This window comes from Haliotis cracherodii, unplaced genomic scaffold (genome assembly GCF_022045235.1).
Source record: "Haliotis cracherodii isolate W230 unplaced genomic scaffold, xgHalCrac1.p SCAF_2, whole genome shotgun sequence".
Lineage (NCBI taxonomy): Eukaryota > Metazoa > Mollusca > Gastropoda > Lepetellida > Haliotidae > Haliotis > Haliotis cracherodii.
In genome coordinates this window covers 79,174,763-79,192,131 of record NW_027266275.1, presented here as the reverse complement: position 1 = coordinate 79,192,131, position 17,369 = coordinate 79,174,763, and the positions used below count along the sequence as shown (strand labels likewise).

At 40.7% G+C, this 17,369-nt stretch overlaps 1 protein-coding gene across 1 annotated transcript; it reads left to right on the top strand.

Annotated features, from left to right (window-relative positions):
* Positions 1–1,320: 1,320 nt before the first annotated feature.
* Positions 1,321–13,687, top strand: LOC139469684 (alanine racemase-like). Its single transcript, XM_071251925.1, has 10 exons — positions 1,321–1,935; positions 6,857–7,005; positions 8,393–8,551; positions 9,018–9,202; positions 9,367–9,456; positions 9,941–10,062; positions 10,648–10,757; positions 12,044–12,173; positions 12,549–12,646; positions 12,963–13,687. The coding sequence occupies exons 1-10, from the start codon at positions 1,928–1,930 to the stop codon at positions 13,223–13,225; spliced, it is 1,314 nt and encodes a 437-aa protein (XP_071108026.1). The 5' UTR covers positions 1,321–1,927; the 3' UTR covers positions 13,226–13,687.
* Positions 13,688–17,369: the final 3,682 nt, after the last annotated feature.

Sequence of the window (17,369 nt, the reverse complement as noted above, 5' to 3'; positions counted from 1 at the left end):
AGATCATTTGTATTGCGCTATTCCATGCTGGGGGTCATAGACTGGTATCACACGGGGGAACGGGTCAGTGTGCTTTCGAATGTCATTCTCACCCCCTGGTTACCATACGCCCCAACCTGTCCATGAGATTCTGAAAGATTAACAGCCACGTTATCATCTCATCCTACCGGGTACCCATTCGTTGTTGTGAGAGCAGAGACACATATCGAACAGAGACACTGCCCTAATGAGACGTTGTTGTGAGAACAGAGACACATATCGAACAGAGACACTGCCCTAATGAGACACCACATGTGGGACATGACCGGCGCCCTAGAAACTCGAATCAAGCTGCTGATCACGGTAACCCGTCCACCAACCCCCGTGGAGTTCACCAAAGTGGTACTCGCCAAGGCCTGCACCACTTCAAGATATATAGGCTGTGGTATAACTTCAAAGCGGCGTTAAACCCAACTCACCCACTCATACATTACCAGAAGTACTTTCGTTTTTCCTAAAAGACATTCTTATAAAGAGAATGATTGATTGCTCACGAAACGATCTTAAGAATGGATCGTTATCAGGTGACCTGGACTGGCTTTTACGGCCAACCGTCAGACAAGCAAGATAAGGTATCTGTAAACAATTGGCGACACATTTTCCTCAAATAGACTCAGAAAAAGTTTTATCTAACCATGGTATTATCCAACAGTCTAGTATTTGGTAATAATTGTGTTCATTCATTTATTAAAGTCACAAATGGTAGAACCATTGTGTCAATTAGGATTAATTAGTATATTTACAGGTTCTTAGCATGTAGATTGATTGGTGGAGTTTGGCTTTAGAAAGCTTTGAAAAGAAAAATAGCTATATACGGTCGCGTTGTGAAATTAATAGCACAAATAGCATTACGAACCCTAAACAATAATCAATGCGAATCTGGAATTTAAGTCAGACAAACAACAACAAGTTAAGTCTTGTCAGACCATTGGTCACCCGTGTGCATTATATATTGAACCAAGATCGACCAATGGATTGACATCATCTAACGCTCTGTTGCAACTCTCTCGTAGAGATAACACAATAGATATTAATGGTCGTACAATCTACCGATAACCCATGACGAACACAGCCTCATGGACCCCAACACACCTTGACGAGGAGAGTCGAACCCAGAACGTGAGCGAAACGAGCGAACACGCGTACTGGCTGATCGACATAAAACAGTGTAGAGTTGAACGCTGCCAGGGATCCGACATTTTTAGAAGTCATAAATTCAGTTGAACATTTTACAGGTGCGCCCTGTCTTTACAACAGCTAAATCACCCGTTATAACGACGCTTGTACTGTAGATAAGCTATGTATCACTGTATTACAACCGACCACTCGGACTGCCAAGCTTAGCTCTGTAAATACCAATGTTATATTGTTTTCTCTGACCTTTGTTGGCATGCTACCGGCATACATCTGGAGGTACACGCCGACTTCACCATGGAGACGTGGAGAGACTGGATCTGGAATCTGGGGTAGTAGCTGGTGTTTGAATTACACACACGTGTCTAGAGGGATAACGTTTTCATTGTGTATCTTCGTCAACGGATAACTACATGGATTAATATGCTGATGTGACTATCAAACATTTCGTCGGGGACTGGATGAATACTTCGACAGAGACGATCTTATGTTAAATCTAACTATTGATGTAGGTGGATCTCAGAGGCGTCTTTACCTTTCAGGAAACAGCAAGAAATATTTCAATTTTAATAGCAACACGTGTCTGGAACATTGTGACATTCCGAACTGTGGATACTGATTCCGGTTTATGGTTTCTGTTAACTGGATCACAGATTATCGTTTGAGTCTAGGTAACCGGTTAGCGACAATGACACTGTTGACAAGACACGATCGATAAGATTGGACCTATATCTGCCGAAAGCACCACGACAGCATGAGAAGGTCAGGCGGCGTCTATTTCTTCTTTATCATATCTTATGTAGTCCAAAGCTGTTTGAGAAATTTTGTAAAACATTTAATAATTTTATATTATAGGTTCACTCAATGACAAGAAATTGTTATCGATTTTTTTTATAATTCATAATATATTTATATAAGAAATATAGAGGATATACAATATATAGTCAACAGTAGTTGTGTGTTAAGCTTTAGACGTTACATGATTAGAAAACATTTCCTCTAACTATGTAACATAACAATATGAATATTTCCTTTTTCCTTTTATTATTACAACGTGTTTGTATCGTCAAATATCGCGTAGTTGTCCGATTTTCGATTACGAACGTTGCTACATCTTAATTTCGTTCATCCGACATACTCCTTAATCCGACATAATCATATGAACAACCATGTCGGATTAACGGGACTTGGCTGTATAAAGCAACCATATTTATTGTGGGTCAGATATACTAGGAATATCAGTAATAGGGTTAACTGATGCATCATGGAAACTGTCCCAACTCAGGATAGCATGCAGTGTCACGACTTGAAACAGCCTTGACACTGGACCCATAGCAGGTTTTGTGACATCACTAAATGACCGAACTCTGCCAACATCTGTATGATACTCAAGCGTACCTTCCATTGCAAGCATTAATACCTGTATATCGGCGTGTACTACAAATCTAGGTTAACCTCGCAGGTCTTGATAAGACGGATGAAGCACCATTGAACAGGGTTCTGCTAAACTCAGTACATTACATCAACATGTGGGTCATTCGATTCGCTTTCGCTCGTCAGATACCACAACTATTCACGAGTTTCATGATATTGGTTTCACACGGGAGCGAGTTTAGTATTTTATTCATTACTTGCCATTTATAACGTTTTTTGAATTATACTGTTGAGTAGGAATAGGCTGACACCGACACGACCCACGGCATAGTCCAATTGAGTTTAACAGAATAATACTTCAAACACGTCAAAAGTTGAAACGTATGAATTTAATACCATACAACGGTCCACCTTTAGAATTCACAAAATTATCGTAGGGCTAAGACTATCGCAACTCACATACTTTAACTTAGACTAACGACTGTCGTTGCGCTACAGTACGATCGCCTTGTGGAACGGGCCTTGCACCTCAAAGTTTACAATAACGTCACAATACCCGATGACGTAATTTGTGGAATTTTGTTGCAAGATCCATCAGCGAAACAATGCCATGTGCCGTCTGCCTAGCAACAAGGTTACTGGGGTCATCGAGTGTGCATAAGGTCCTCTCAGTGATCTATCAACTCCACACGCGATATCGTTGAATAAGCCAAGAGCTTTCTATATTTGTTCGTGAAACGTGTTCCGAGAGTACATAAGCACGCGTTTTGGTATTACACAATGTGTAATACAGCTGTATGTTTATTAAACGAGTGATCTCTTCACGGGCAAGTAATAAATTATGTTAATTTTAAAGGTTGACGATCGTTATTTGCATGCTTTTACGATTGATACAACAACAAGGAATTCTTGATTGCTGACAATATTGTTCAAACTAGGCACCTAAATCCCAAGCGTGGACATTCTAGATTAAACACATATGAACCGATGCTTAGCCAAATGTTTAGTTTCCTTTATCTCATTTTCACGTTATCATAATAGATTAGCTTCAACTGGCACACACTGGTGCTAGATCTAGTCCTTGTAGCTTTACATGATCCTTATCACATGGTAAAACAAGGGCGGTGAGGTTGTCCAGGGTTAAACACATCATTATCCCTGTCATTTATCATATAATGGGTTGTAGGGCTGGAACGGGTAACTCCGGCACTCGGGTCGGGTGGGTACAGAGTGGGACCCGGGTACCCTCAGGACTACCCGGATCCATGGTTAGTCACGTGATCTGTACTTTACTAAGAAAGTGTTATCCCAAATATAACATGAGTTAACCGTGATATACTGTTTAATGACCAAACTTCTGTGTAGCTCCAAGGTTACACTACAAGTCGCTAGTGCTTGCATTTCTTTGTGTCTATGCACGCATTACTTTTGACTTGTATATGTTTTGAGCAAGGACACTAACCAAGAGGGATCGGTCTTCAACTTTCCATAGCTGTGCTTGTAGACCTCTGCGGCTTGGAACCTTTTCCCCAAGTTAAAACAGTTGGATTTGGCCAAAACATGTTCCATTTGTTACCTTGTTCCGTTTTGTCGCTGTGTGTACATTTGAACGCACTTCGAAACGTTATGACGGGACAGGCTATAAACAAACGTGACGTCTCATAGACTAGGGCTAGAGTAGCTTCCCTTTGATAAAGAGTAGCTTCCCTTTGATAAAGGGCAGTTACTCGCGCGGACCACTCTCCTACCAAGAGTTCCATGCGACCAGCAGAGTACATCTGCCACAGGTCAGTGCCATGTGACGATTCGTCACATCTTACACAGTCCATTCAAGATATTGCATATGTATTTCATCTGTTTCATTTTTGACACGTACACATATCTAGATAAACATATGTCATAGAATGGTTAACTTTCATTGAGAAAATATCCTAAATCGTTAAAAACTATTTCCATTTGCGTGGTTATCCGATGTTTACATTGGTTGGACGGCTCCACGTGCTGTCATCGAAGCCCGACGGAGAGCTATCGATAGGTCACTGTGATGTGTAAATATGTATTGTCATGCAACGCACTGTAGCAGTTGTAGTAGCATATCTATATAATTATGCAAAACAATATGTAAAGCGCCCCCAAATATTTGCATGAGTCCGTTCTAATTCTGGTCACGTGATATGCAAATTAGCCTGTGGCAGCCGGGTGTTATGCTAAGTCACCACTGCGCCGGAGGGTGCTAGCGGACAAGACCGCGAAAGGCAAGTGTTAACAATTTGTGAGGCAGTTGTTGTTTTGCCTATATTTAGTTACGTCACTGTATATGAAACAGGTTGCAGATGGAACTATATTGACTGTTGTTACTGTCCGACAGAAACATCACTTACCTTGTGACGTAATATATATTAATGCGCACATTCCAGGAAACTTGCTATTTTTGGGTAATATTTGTGAGAGATGGGAAGAGAGTTTTCGAACACAGAATTGAAGAATAACATTATATGATAAAGAGGTTATCACGCGAGTGTGTTTGGTGAAGGTAAATATCTTGCATTAGGAATAAACATTATGTATTTAACTCCCTAAGGCTTGCTAAATACTATGTTTATTCCTTATACAGGATATTTGCCATCCCCAAATACACAATAAGCTCTATACAACTAGTTAAAATTACTTATAACTTCCTAATTAATATAAAGCCTTATACGGATTGGTGACTTAAATGAGTTCAATTCTATAGATGTGCCTTTGCCTTGCCTGAGTCACACTTAAAAGGCTGAGTGAAAGCTTATATGCTTGTCATTTCTCACCATTTGTTTAATATTCAAGAATTAATATTAACAAAATAATTTAAATATTTGCATAGAGTAACTGTCAAAACATGTGAATGTTGTTTCAATATCAACCTAGAACATCGACAACTCCATGCACACTGACGAACATTTTACAAAATCAACCTTTCTAACATGCGTCAACCATGTCTCTGAAGCGGCTGTAAAATCACGCGTGTGCTTGCTTGTTGTTTGATGCCGCACAATATTCGACGGTCTGTATATATTCGAGTCTGAACGAGACAATCAAGAGATTGGCATTACATCAATCCACTCAATTTGATACAATGACCCCGCCTATTAATTTAGCCGCCTCTTACGACCTGTATAGTGTGTTGGGAACCTATATTCTTACCTGGGGTGCCCACGGGTCCATGTGTCTCAACTGTATCAAACGTGAATATAACGTTTGCATGTTATCGGTGCCACAAAATCGTAACAATCATAATTATTTATATCAATGAAATTTGAAGAAAAAATATTACCCTTTTTGACAATTCCATGTTTTTCTGTTTCAATATTTCTTTCTAAAATATATGACGTTTAATTATTAACATTCCGTCAGTAATTAAAATGACACATTAGTTATAAACCTGGCGAGCCCTATCAAAATCCATGGCAAATAAAATAATAGAACTAAAAATGATTTGGTGAAGGTTTAAATTTGCCCTCAACAAAGATGATTGCAAGAACAAAGTTTTAATTATTATTCATTTCCTGAGACCAAAATTATTTCTAATGTAAGATACGTATTTTAAAAAACCTAAACACTCAGTATACGGTATCCTTAAATGGTTTCAGCATATGTTTTCAATTACTTTTGTCAGTTATCATGCGTAAGTTTCAAATGAACGAATGTTAACTCGCCCGGACTGAGGAATAAATTAGTGAATGTCCTCAATTTTTAGAAAACACATTCAAAAGTAAATAGTAATTAAATTAATGCTACCACTGTACTAGTAATAGTTATTTACTCAAAGATGATATATTCCGAAATATGCTAAAGAAATACAAAAACGATGGAAAGCAATTATTAAAAGAAAGTAATTTTGAATTTTTAAAAAATCACAGTATCATTGAAAAGAACATGATCACAGTTAATTTTGCCTTTGAGTATTCATCGTGGCCTTATACAAATGACAAACCATGTACATGTATGGAGAGCGCCCCGCGGGGATGCCGTAGAACATTTGGTCCCCAGTATCCTCTCCTTGTTATGAGTCAACTTGAGAAGAACTGCTCCCCAGTGCCCCATACTTGTCGAAAGGCCCAGTTACTTGGTTGATTGCGTGTCATCCTACCCCCATGGCATAGATCTTTGCGCATGGTTTCCAGCCACTGTCTGGTCCAGGCTCGATAATGACAGGCCGCTGAGATATAGATGCACTATTTCTGAATACAGCGTCTATCAACATACACTTAGTCACTGCATGCAGTGCAAACCGACTGAACGTTGAAGAAACATCCGGTTTTATCCTCTTCAGTACCATGTCCCATAACGGCGTGATGAAAGCTCCTCCCCATGGCGCTGAGATGTACCTCCGGGCTGGACGCAGCACCTACCTCCGTATCAACTTCGACGTCCTCTACAACAACATCTCCATTCTAAAGCAGCGGTGTTCGCCACATACAGGTTGCGATTATCAACAATAACCCATCTCCTTTCTAAATGATCAGAAAGCTTCTTCTTTGCCTTGTGTTGTATTGAACAATTTGACAAGAAATGGTATATCAAATAGGTTATTAATAGGTTTGGAACCATTTGTAGCCATTACAGGAGAAGAGAACAGAGGGATATTAGAATTATGCCTAATTTACCGTCAGCTGTTCATTTGATGAGCACAATTTTACATTAAAATGAACTTGAAAATGTTTGAACTGTAAACCTTATAAGTTCCAACACTCTTAGTCAATTTCTCGTTTAACATACACTCTTCAAAAAAAGAAACGCACTGGTAGACTTTTAGTAAATGTATTGTACCTAATAAAGGCGATTTATTTAATATGATAGATACAACTATGCAATTTTGTAGCTCGATTGTCACATGTTGTCGTTTTACAAAGGCATTGAAAAACTGTTCATTGTCATGTCACATGAGGCCAAAAGGTTGCGATGAACTCAGTATCTCATGTGACCGCCCCGGGCAGCAATCACGGCTCTGCATCTCCTCAGCGCCAACTGGATAAGTGTACAAATTCTGTCCTGCGGAATTCTGCGCAATTCTGCAAGTAACGCGTTGGCCAGTTTTTGGCGTGTCTGCGGCGTGTTCATTCCAGAGGTGTTGGATTGGCTTGAGATCTGGAGATCTCGACGGCCAAGGCAAGAAGTTGATGTTGGCATCTCGGACGGTCTGCAGTGGAATTGAACTGTGTGTATCTGTCACAAAGGCGGCAAATGGTGCTGTGGTGGACGTTGAATTGGCGTGCAACAGAAGACTGCGGTTCCCCTCTTTGGATACGTCCTATGGAGATGTTCCGATCGGCAGCGCTGAGTCTTGGCATTTTCCATCTTGAAAAATGTTGACAATTGAATGACAAATTATTGGCTTATGCTGGCCTTTTTATAGCCACTACCACTAGTAACGAATGCCATACCTTGCACATGCATTTTGCTTTACTGTTTTCCTCCGTGACATTTTTGAACAAGTGTGAAAACAATATAGTTTAAGACATTGCAAATCGACAATGGCTGCGTTTTGATGCACCGTTTGTCGAATATCAGGCCACCAACATTTTCCAATAACATATATCCAATTTATATACCGGAGTTTTTGTGTAGTCAGGTTCAATGAACTACATAGTAGCTGTGCGGTTCTTCTTTTGAAGAGTGTATATCTTTATGGTCACATCAAAACTCGTTATCGACCTTATGGTCTAATATCACAGCTGCGCTTGTCTAGAACTGCGGATATGTCGACATATATATCCTGTTATCTGAAGGACTTCCAGGTAGCATAGATTGCTGTACATGTGCAATGAACGTACCATGGGTCTATTTGTGAAGCCTTTCTTTCAAGCAGACGTCATTGCAGTGGTGAAAGCCAACGCCTACGGTCACGGCAGTGTGGAGATATCCAGGTATCTGGAGTCCCGGGGGATTGGGCACTTCGCCGTCGCTACCCCCGAGGAAGGCGCTCAGCTCAGGCAGGCAGGGATAAAGGGACACATACAGATATTAGGTATATACCTCCAAGTTACGTGGTACTTCTTTCCGTTTGATATGTGTTCTTTGCAAAGATGATTTCAAATGGTATTTTCTACACTTTTCCCCTTTGTGGACATCAGGGTGTGTTGGTCTGTGACGCTGCATCTTCATTTTCAGAGTAACGTCCCTTAGCAGTGCCAGGATCCTTAGTTCGTGGATTCTTATTCAGTATTCGCCTCGACATGATTCGTGGGGTGTTGCCATCATATACGTGCTCGCTTGAGTCAAAGTGGGAACTTCCCAGCCTATGACCAGTTTCAGATCGGTGTTTTCCCGCATTAGCCTGATGTAACTGAAATACTTTTCAAAGTGGCGTGAAATCCATCTGACTCACTTCCTGTGTACAGCAAATCCCGACTCACTCTTTTTCAAAGAAAGGGATATGTTTTCTTTAAAATAAAACAGCAAACGTCTTCATGTATATTCTTTATCTATCACAGGTAACGCCGTCGAGGAGGACATCCCGACACTGGTGAAGTATAGGTTGACACCGACGGTGGCAGAACTAAAATTCCTTCAGGAATGGTCTAGGGCTGTCACAGCAGACCCCGTCAGTAGCAACAATGCCGGTAACGACACCATCAGTAGCAACAAAGTCACCGACAGCCACGCTTTACAGGAGAGGGTAACTTAAAACTGTGTGATTTCCTACATGCTGATTATTTCGAGGCAATACGGTTACATTTTTTCACTGTTTATTCGTACGGTACTGTTCGTATCTAGGGTTGGGATAAACAAAGTGTATGTGTTGCATCATGTGTGAATTAAGAAGGTATCGGGTATTTCCAGGTTAGGAAGAGACACCAGCTGGTGCTGAAGATAGACACGGGGATGTCCAGGAATGGGTGTCAGACTCAGGACTTCCCCTCACTTATACAGGTGGGTACGATAGTTATTCCGAAAATAACGTTTGGATGGTTGTATATATGCTGCTGTTGCACATAGTGTGTATATTTCTGCATATCAAATATGCGAATATAATACATAGCTGAACAGACGCCTGTCAGTGCAGATGTGCACATTGTGGCTGTCATGAATGCATGATGAGCCGCACGGTGTAATTGTCTCTTGTTGAACTGGGCTGAACGCTACATATCACATTGGGTAATCATGTTTATCTGGAAACCTCATTACTCCTGCTGCTGCTGAATTATGAGATGAATTATGAGATACCGTGAATTATATTTCATTGAGGTGAGAGGGAATTTAAAAATTTCTTTTTCCCTCTCATGATTGATTTTAAGAACAAAACCAGATTTAGTTTTTCATCTTGCAGTGAATGCATATTTATCAAACGAGATTCGCTATATTTTGAGAATACATGCAGGGATCTCTGGCTGGTATAACAATTGTCCCCTTGCAGTTCTGCCAGACACAGGGTCTAACTGTCCACAGTGTCATGACGCACTTTTCTCAGGCCTGGGACAACCCCCACTTCACCAAGCAGCAGCTGAACACCCTCATGACGCTGGTAGAACCGCTCAGGTATACTCGTACACCCTGACTGGTCTGTGAAACATTACCAGTAGGTGTACTGACATGGTGTGTGCTAGAACCGCTCAGGTATACTCGTACACCCTGACTGGTCTGTGAAACATTACCAGTAGGTTGACTAACATGCTGTGTGCTAGAACCGCTCAGGTACATCTCATAAACCCTGGCCTCTCTGCGAAACATTACCAGTAGGTGTACTGACATGTTGTTTATCATTCATCAACGAAGCGACGCTGCTTATTTGCCTTTAAGACATTGGTTGCAGGTCATTAAACAGTAAAACGTTTATTTTGTATGAATGAGTAAATGTATAATATAATCTGGACAAAAATAGCCAATCGGTACCAAAAAATATAAATAAAATTATTAGAAACTGTTACACGTGCAATGCCAACTTAAACATATGAGTATTTTTATTTCATCCATGAACTAAACGGTGTATCTCCAGTACATACATGCCTCTGTTTGGTGACGCAGCCTGCCTGCCAGACACTACTTCAATATGAAAGTATGAAATGTTCGCTATATGTATAGCCATGTTGAAACAGGCGACTGGGTGACTTGTTTTCTTCTCAGAACAAGCGGAGTGAAGGTTCACGTCGCCAACTCCGCCGCCATCATCAGAGGGTTTGGGACACAGCTGGACTTTATCCGGCCTGGGATCTGCATGTACGGGCTTCCTCCAGGTCAGGCCCGTGTTGGGAACAGGACTCAATGGTCTTCAAATATGATCCAAGTATTTTACAAACCTAAATATATCCACATCGGCGTTTACCAGCATACAACTACCACATCACCACTACACCACGACATCACCATCTCCTCCACCCCACCACTTCACTGTATTCCTCTATAGCTCTGCCTTACCGCCACATAACCACATCACATTACCATCTTCTCTAACCAACCACATGATAAAACCTCCACCACACCGCCAAGCCACAATAGCATACCACCACACGCATTTAATATTTCTAATATGAGCAGTAATTGAAGCCTTTCATTGAAAATTTTGGAAAAAATACATACTGAGCATGAAATTTTCCGAAAGTCTTTCAAATTTCTGTACACCACACCGGCATCTCTTCTGACCAACCACATCATAACCCCACCACATCAATGTATTCCTCCACCCAGCTATCACATCTCCATCACACTACCACATCACCACATCACACCACCATCTCTTCTAACCAACCACACCATAACCCCACCACATCAATGTATTCCTCCACACAACTATCACATCTCCGACAAACTGCCACATCACCACACCACACCACACCACCATCTCTTCTAACCAACCACATCATAACCCCACCATATCAATGTATTCCTCCACACAACTACCACATCTCAACACACTGCCACATCACCACACCACACCACCATCTCTTCTAACCAACCACACCATAACCCCACCACATCACTCTATTCCTCCACACAACTATCACATCTCCACCACACTGCCACATCACCACACCACACCACACCACCATCTCTTCTAACCAACCACACCATAACCCCACCACATCACTCTATTCCTCCACACAACTATCACATCTCCACCACACTGCCACATCACCACACCACACCACCATCTCATAAATTATGTGACTGTGTTGAGATGCGATGTGGAATGACGTGAGGTGATTTGGTAAGATATGTACATAAATTGTATGAAATTGTATATTCTTCAAATTGTACTATAGGCCTGTGGCCTCTTCAGGGTTGGGATGTGTTTTCAAGATGAATTGGTGTAACAGGGGAAGGAGAAAACGTTAAACTGCCTGATAAGGTTGTTGTTTGGTTTGATATTAGGTACAATGCAGGAAGGCTTTAGTAAGTCAACAACAAACCGTTTCATCATGTCCTGTGCATGCTGGTGATTGCAGATAGCCTGTTTCATTAAAGTGATTTCAAGAGGAATTGTTGCATCAAGGGAAACAACTAACTGTTTCATTGTGTGCAGATGCCAGCACTGAGACTGCTGAGTTGGTGGAGTCCCTGGGGCTGAGACCCGTTCTCTCGTGGCGCGCTCGCCCCACCCTCATCAAACAACTACCCCAGCGTAGGGTCGTTGGATATGACAACACCTACATGTAAGCAGAAACAGCAAGATATAGTGGTACTAACTCGTCATGCACAGAGGACGGAATCGTTCTCCAAGGTCGATTGGTAGCAACGTGCGGCTTGGCCAATAGCTTTGGTCATATTTCTTGCTTAACCACTGGTTTGTCTAGCCATCACACCCGACATACATCAGACCCGACTATGTACAGGTCGTCGTGATACATATACATTTCAGAATCGCAAAAAGAAATATTCACTGACTCATTAAGAAAGGCGGTTTCATTGGGGAGGTAGCATAGATCTCCGGGTCTTATAGATACTGAAACAGACAGGATTGGTTATAAAGAGTCTTTGCTAAATATATATCGAATCAGAGGATGACAGATGGTTCTTCCTTCTTCCAGGACACGTGGTACAGAGACCATTGCGACCTTTAGTTTGGGTTATGCAGATGGGTACAACAGGTTGATGTCTGACAGAGGTGCGGTATCTCTGGATGAAGGTGAGACCGTTCATCAGTAATGTGTTTGGTCATAATTATTCTTGTTACAAATACGGGAAGTGTGGCATCCAATAGAATTCCAAACATAAGTCCTTGCCTCCGTTACCAAACATGACGCTGCTTGAGAAGTACCTCAGGAAAACATCACATAAGTTTTGTTTCATCAGTTGTTGGAAGAAACCAGGTCTTTAAGCATCTCTTCACAGTTGCATCCTTATCAGGGCCCACTGTTCTTGATCTTCAATTTGAAGTACGCTTCAAAGCATGCAGTGTTAAACCCAAATTACTCACAAACACAATTTACTCATCATTTCAGATGATGTCCGGTGTCCAGTTGTTGGTAGAGTGTCCATGGACGCCATCACAGTTCGCTTGGATCAACCAAGGCCTTCGCCCACGACGTTCAACATCATCACGGATGACTTCACCTCCCCAAACAGCGTGACAAAGATGGCTGCCATTCTCGGCACAATCCCCTATGAGGTGACGACGAGTCTAGCTGCCAGACTACCACGCGTGTTTGTGTCTGGTGGACATATTGTAGCTGTCACGAAGTCGTTGATGACAGATGAGAGATAGTAGTGCGTTCTGGACCGTGTGGGAAAAGTGTCTGCCCTATGAACATTTTCTACGTATAGAAGCAAGGGTGTCTTGAGCAGAGTTAAGTCCCTTGTGGTGCCCGAGAGTCTTCAGGACAGATGACAGATTATATTCCATATAGTTTGGATCGTGTAGGATATTTTCTGGACCACCGAACCAATGCCCATGTTGTGCTGAGATGTGTCCACTATCGTGAACGAGCTTGTGGATTTGACTAAAATGAAACGTTTTATTATATACTTTAGTATGAAAGACTGCCTTTTCTGAAGTTGAGAAAAGTGATATTTTCATTGCAGTGAACATAACACTAGATATTTCACTGCAGTGAACAAAACACTTTGATGGAACTACTGTCTTTCAAGATTTACATCAAATTGTTTGATAGGCATTACTTAGAAGTTGACGGATGACAAGATAGACACAATTTTTATGGATAACAACTTCATTAATACTGTAAAAGGCGACGTTTCGGTATAGATCCTTATACCGTTGTCAGTCTTGCTTGACAACGGTATAAGGATCTATACCGAAACGTCGCCTTTTACAGTATTAAAGAAGTTGTTATCCATAAAAATTGTGTCTATCTTGTCAAGAGTTACATCCCCGCAAATTATCTACCTTTATCGTAAGAGTCTCGCCCGTACACATACTTTCTATTTATGCATTCCACAATGACAAAGCAAAGGTTCTCTTGAAAATGTTTCGTTATAGATTAAATTCAACTCGTCCATCGAGACTGTTCGTTTCTCAAAACGTATTTTTTGTTTCTTGACTAGCACGTATTCTTTTGCTTTCAACAACAGTCTAGTAGATTTCAAGAATACTTTTTGTCTTAGTTTATTTTGTATATAATCATATCCAAATGTAAAATACATGGGGCGGTATGGCATTAATACTTTCCCCAGGACATACATCAGTAAAATAACGTGTAAGGCGTCGTCTCCGTACTGAGGACTCTCTTGTAAACTCATTTGAACGATTAGACTGAAGGATGACTTCCTCTTGACCACGGATGGCTGTACATTGAACTAGATCCGACATTAAACACGTGTACTGAATGCAGGTCTGAATTTTACGTCCTCAATCAGTCACAACGAGTTGACTACCCGGATCCATGGTTAGTCACGTGATATACTGTTTAATGACCATAAATCTGTGTAACTTCAAGGTTACACTACAAGTCGCTAGTGTTCGCATTTCTTTGTGTCTATGCACGCATTACTTTTGACTTTTATAAGTTTTGAGTAAAAATAAAGCTTCAGTCAGCTTCAGCGTATGCATGACCAGATCGTTTTATATACAGTGTGATGGGTTTTCGGATGCTTAAGAAACATTCGTAGTTTTCTCGATAATCACATGAACAACTGTAAAAGATCTCATTCACTTATAAAAGACAACTTTCTCTTTAAAACAAGCCATCATCTGTCTACTTACAATGTTTGTGTGATGCTACATACCCCGTAATTTAGCGAGGACACTAACCAAGAGGGATTGGTCTTCAACTTTCCATATAGTTGGGCTTGTAGACCTCTGTGGCTTGGAACCTTTTCCCCAAGTTAAAACAGTTGGATTTGGCCAAAACATGTTCCATTTGTTACCTTGTTCCGTTTTGTCGCTGTGTGTACATTTGACCGCACTTCGAAACGTTATGACGGGACAGGCTATAAACAAACGTGACGTCTCATAGACTAGGGCTAGAGTAGCTTCCCTTTGATAAAGAGTAGCTTCCCTTTGATAAAGGGCAGTTACTCGCGCGGACCACTCTCCTACCATGCGACCAGCATAGTACCTCTGCCACAGGTCAGCGCCATGTGTCGATTCGTCACATCTTACACAGTCCATTCAAGATATTGCATATGTATTTAATCTGTTTCATTTATGACACATACACATATCTAGATAAACATATGTCATAGAATGGTTAACTTTCATTGAGAAAATATCCTAAATCGTTAAAAACTATTTCCATTTGCGTGGTTATCCGATGTTTACATTGGTTGGACGGCTCTACGTGCTGTCATCGAAGCCCGACGGAGAGCTAGCGATAAGTCACTGTGATGTGTAAATATGTATTGTCATGCAACGCACTGTAGCAGTTGTAGTACCATATCTATATAATTATGCAAAACAATATGTAAAGCGCCCCCAAATATTTGCATGAGTCCGTTCTAATTCTGGTCACGTGATATGCAAATTAGCCTGTGGCAGCCGGGTGTTATGCTAAGTCACCACTGCGCCGGAGGGTGCTAGCGGACAAGACCGCGAAAGGCAAGTGTTAACAATTTGTGAGGCAGTTGTTGTTTTGCCTATATTGAGTTACGCCACTGTATATGAAACAGGTTGCAGATGGAACTATATTGACTGTTGTTACTGTCCGACAGAAACATCACTTACCTTGTGACGTAATATATATTAATGCGCACATTCCAGGAAACTTGCTATTATTGGGTAATATTTGTGAGAGATGGTAAGAGAGTTTTCGAACACAGAATTGAAGAATGACATTAATGTCTATGATAAAGAGGTTATCACGCGAGTGTATTTGGTGAAGGTAAATATCTTGCATTAGGAATAAACATTATGTATTTAGCCCCCTAAGGCTTGCTAAATACTATGTTTATTCCTAATACAGGATATTTATCATCCCCAAATACACAATAAGCTCTATACAACTAGTTAACATTACTTATAACTTCCTAATTAATATAAAGCATTATACGGACTGGTGACTTAAACGAGTTAAATTCTATAGATGTGCCTTTGCCTTGCCTGAGTCACACTTAAAAGGCTGAGTGAAAGTCTATATGCTTGTCATTTCTCACCATTTGTTTAATATTCAAGAATTATATTAACAAAATAATTAGATAATTGCAAAGAGTAACTGTCAAAACATGTGAATTTTGTTTTAATATCAATCTAGAACATCGACAACTCCATGCACATTTTACAAAATCAACCTTTGTAACATGCGTCAACCATGTCTCTGATGCGGCTGTAAAATCACGTGTGTGCTTGCTTGTTGGTTGATGCCGCACAATATTCGACGGTCTGTATATATTCGAGTCTGAACGAGAGAATTATTCATTTCCTGAGACCAAAATTATTTCTAATGGAAGATACGTATTTTGAAAAAGCTAAACACTCAGTATACGGTATACTTAAATGGTTTCAGCATATATTTTCAATTACTTTTGTCAGTTATCATGCGTAAGTTTCAAATGAACGAATGTTAACTCGCCCGGACTGAGGAATAAGTTAGTAAATGTCCTCAATTTTTAGAAAACACATTCAAAAGTAAATAATAATTAAATTAATCGTCATAATGCTACCACTGTACTAGTAATAGTTATTTACTCAAAGATGATACATCCCGTAATATGCTAAAGAAATACAAAAACGATGGAAAGCAATTATTAAAAGAAAGTAAGACAGGTTTTGAATTTTTTAAAAATCACAGTATCATTGAAAAGAACATGATCACAGTTAATTTTGCCTTTGAGTAATCTCCTACCATCCTACCCTGATGGCATAGATTTTTTGGCATGGTTTCCAGCCACTGTCTGGTCCAGGCTCGATAATGACAGACCACTGAGATATAGATGCACTATTTCTGAATTCTATGGAATAATGTAAGGGACATTCTCGCGATCTCGCATTCTCATGATCTCGACCTTTGGAAACGAGCTTTATATGCCCAAAACACGAGAATGCGAGATCGCGAGAACGCGACAATTGGTCAAAATCTTGCGTTCTTGCGATCTCGCATTCTCGTGTTTTTGGTACATAGCACTTTTGGTCAAAAGTCAACAACGCGAGAATGGGACATTTGGAAAAGATGCAAAATCTCGCAATCTCGCAATCTCGACTTGTCAAATTAGGCCACAAAAACACGAAATCGCGAGAACGCGAGAATGTGACATTTCATTTTCTCGCGATCTCGCGATCTAGCGTTTTAGACGCTGTCCGTGCGCATATCACATGTCAAGGCGCATGCGCACGTTAGTAGTCCTTTGGTCATGCTTCTTTCATGCTCTTCATTCTCCAAGTAGCATTTAGCAAAATTATGACTTGAGCTTGAAAATGCTATGTAATTTACAAACGCAAAGTCCTATCTGGAATAGAG

Bases quoted from the DNA above. Each gene is read 5' to 3' on its own strand.
- LOC139469684 (XM_071251925.1), top strand. The intron at 9,203-9,366 runs GTAACTTAAAAC...GGGTATTTCCAG, and splicing joins GCCACGCTTTACAGGAGAGG to GTTAGGAAGAGACACCAGCT. The intron at 12,647-12,962 runs GTGAGACCGTTC...TCATCATTTCAG, and splicing joins TGCGGTATCTCTGGATGAAG to ATGATGTCCGGTGTCCAGTT.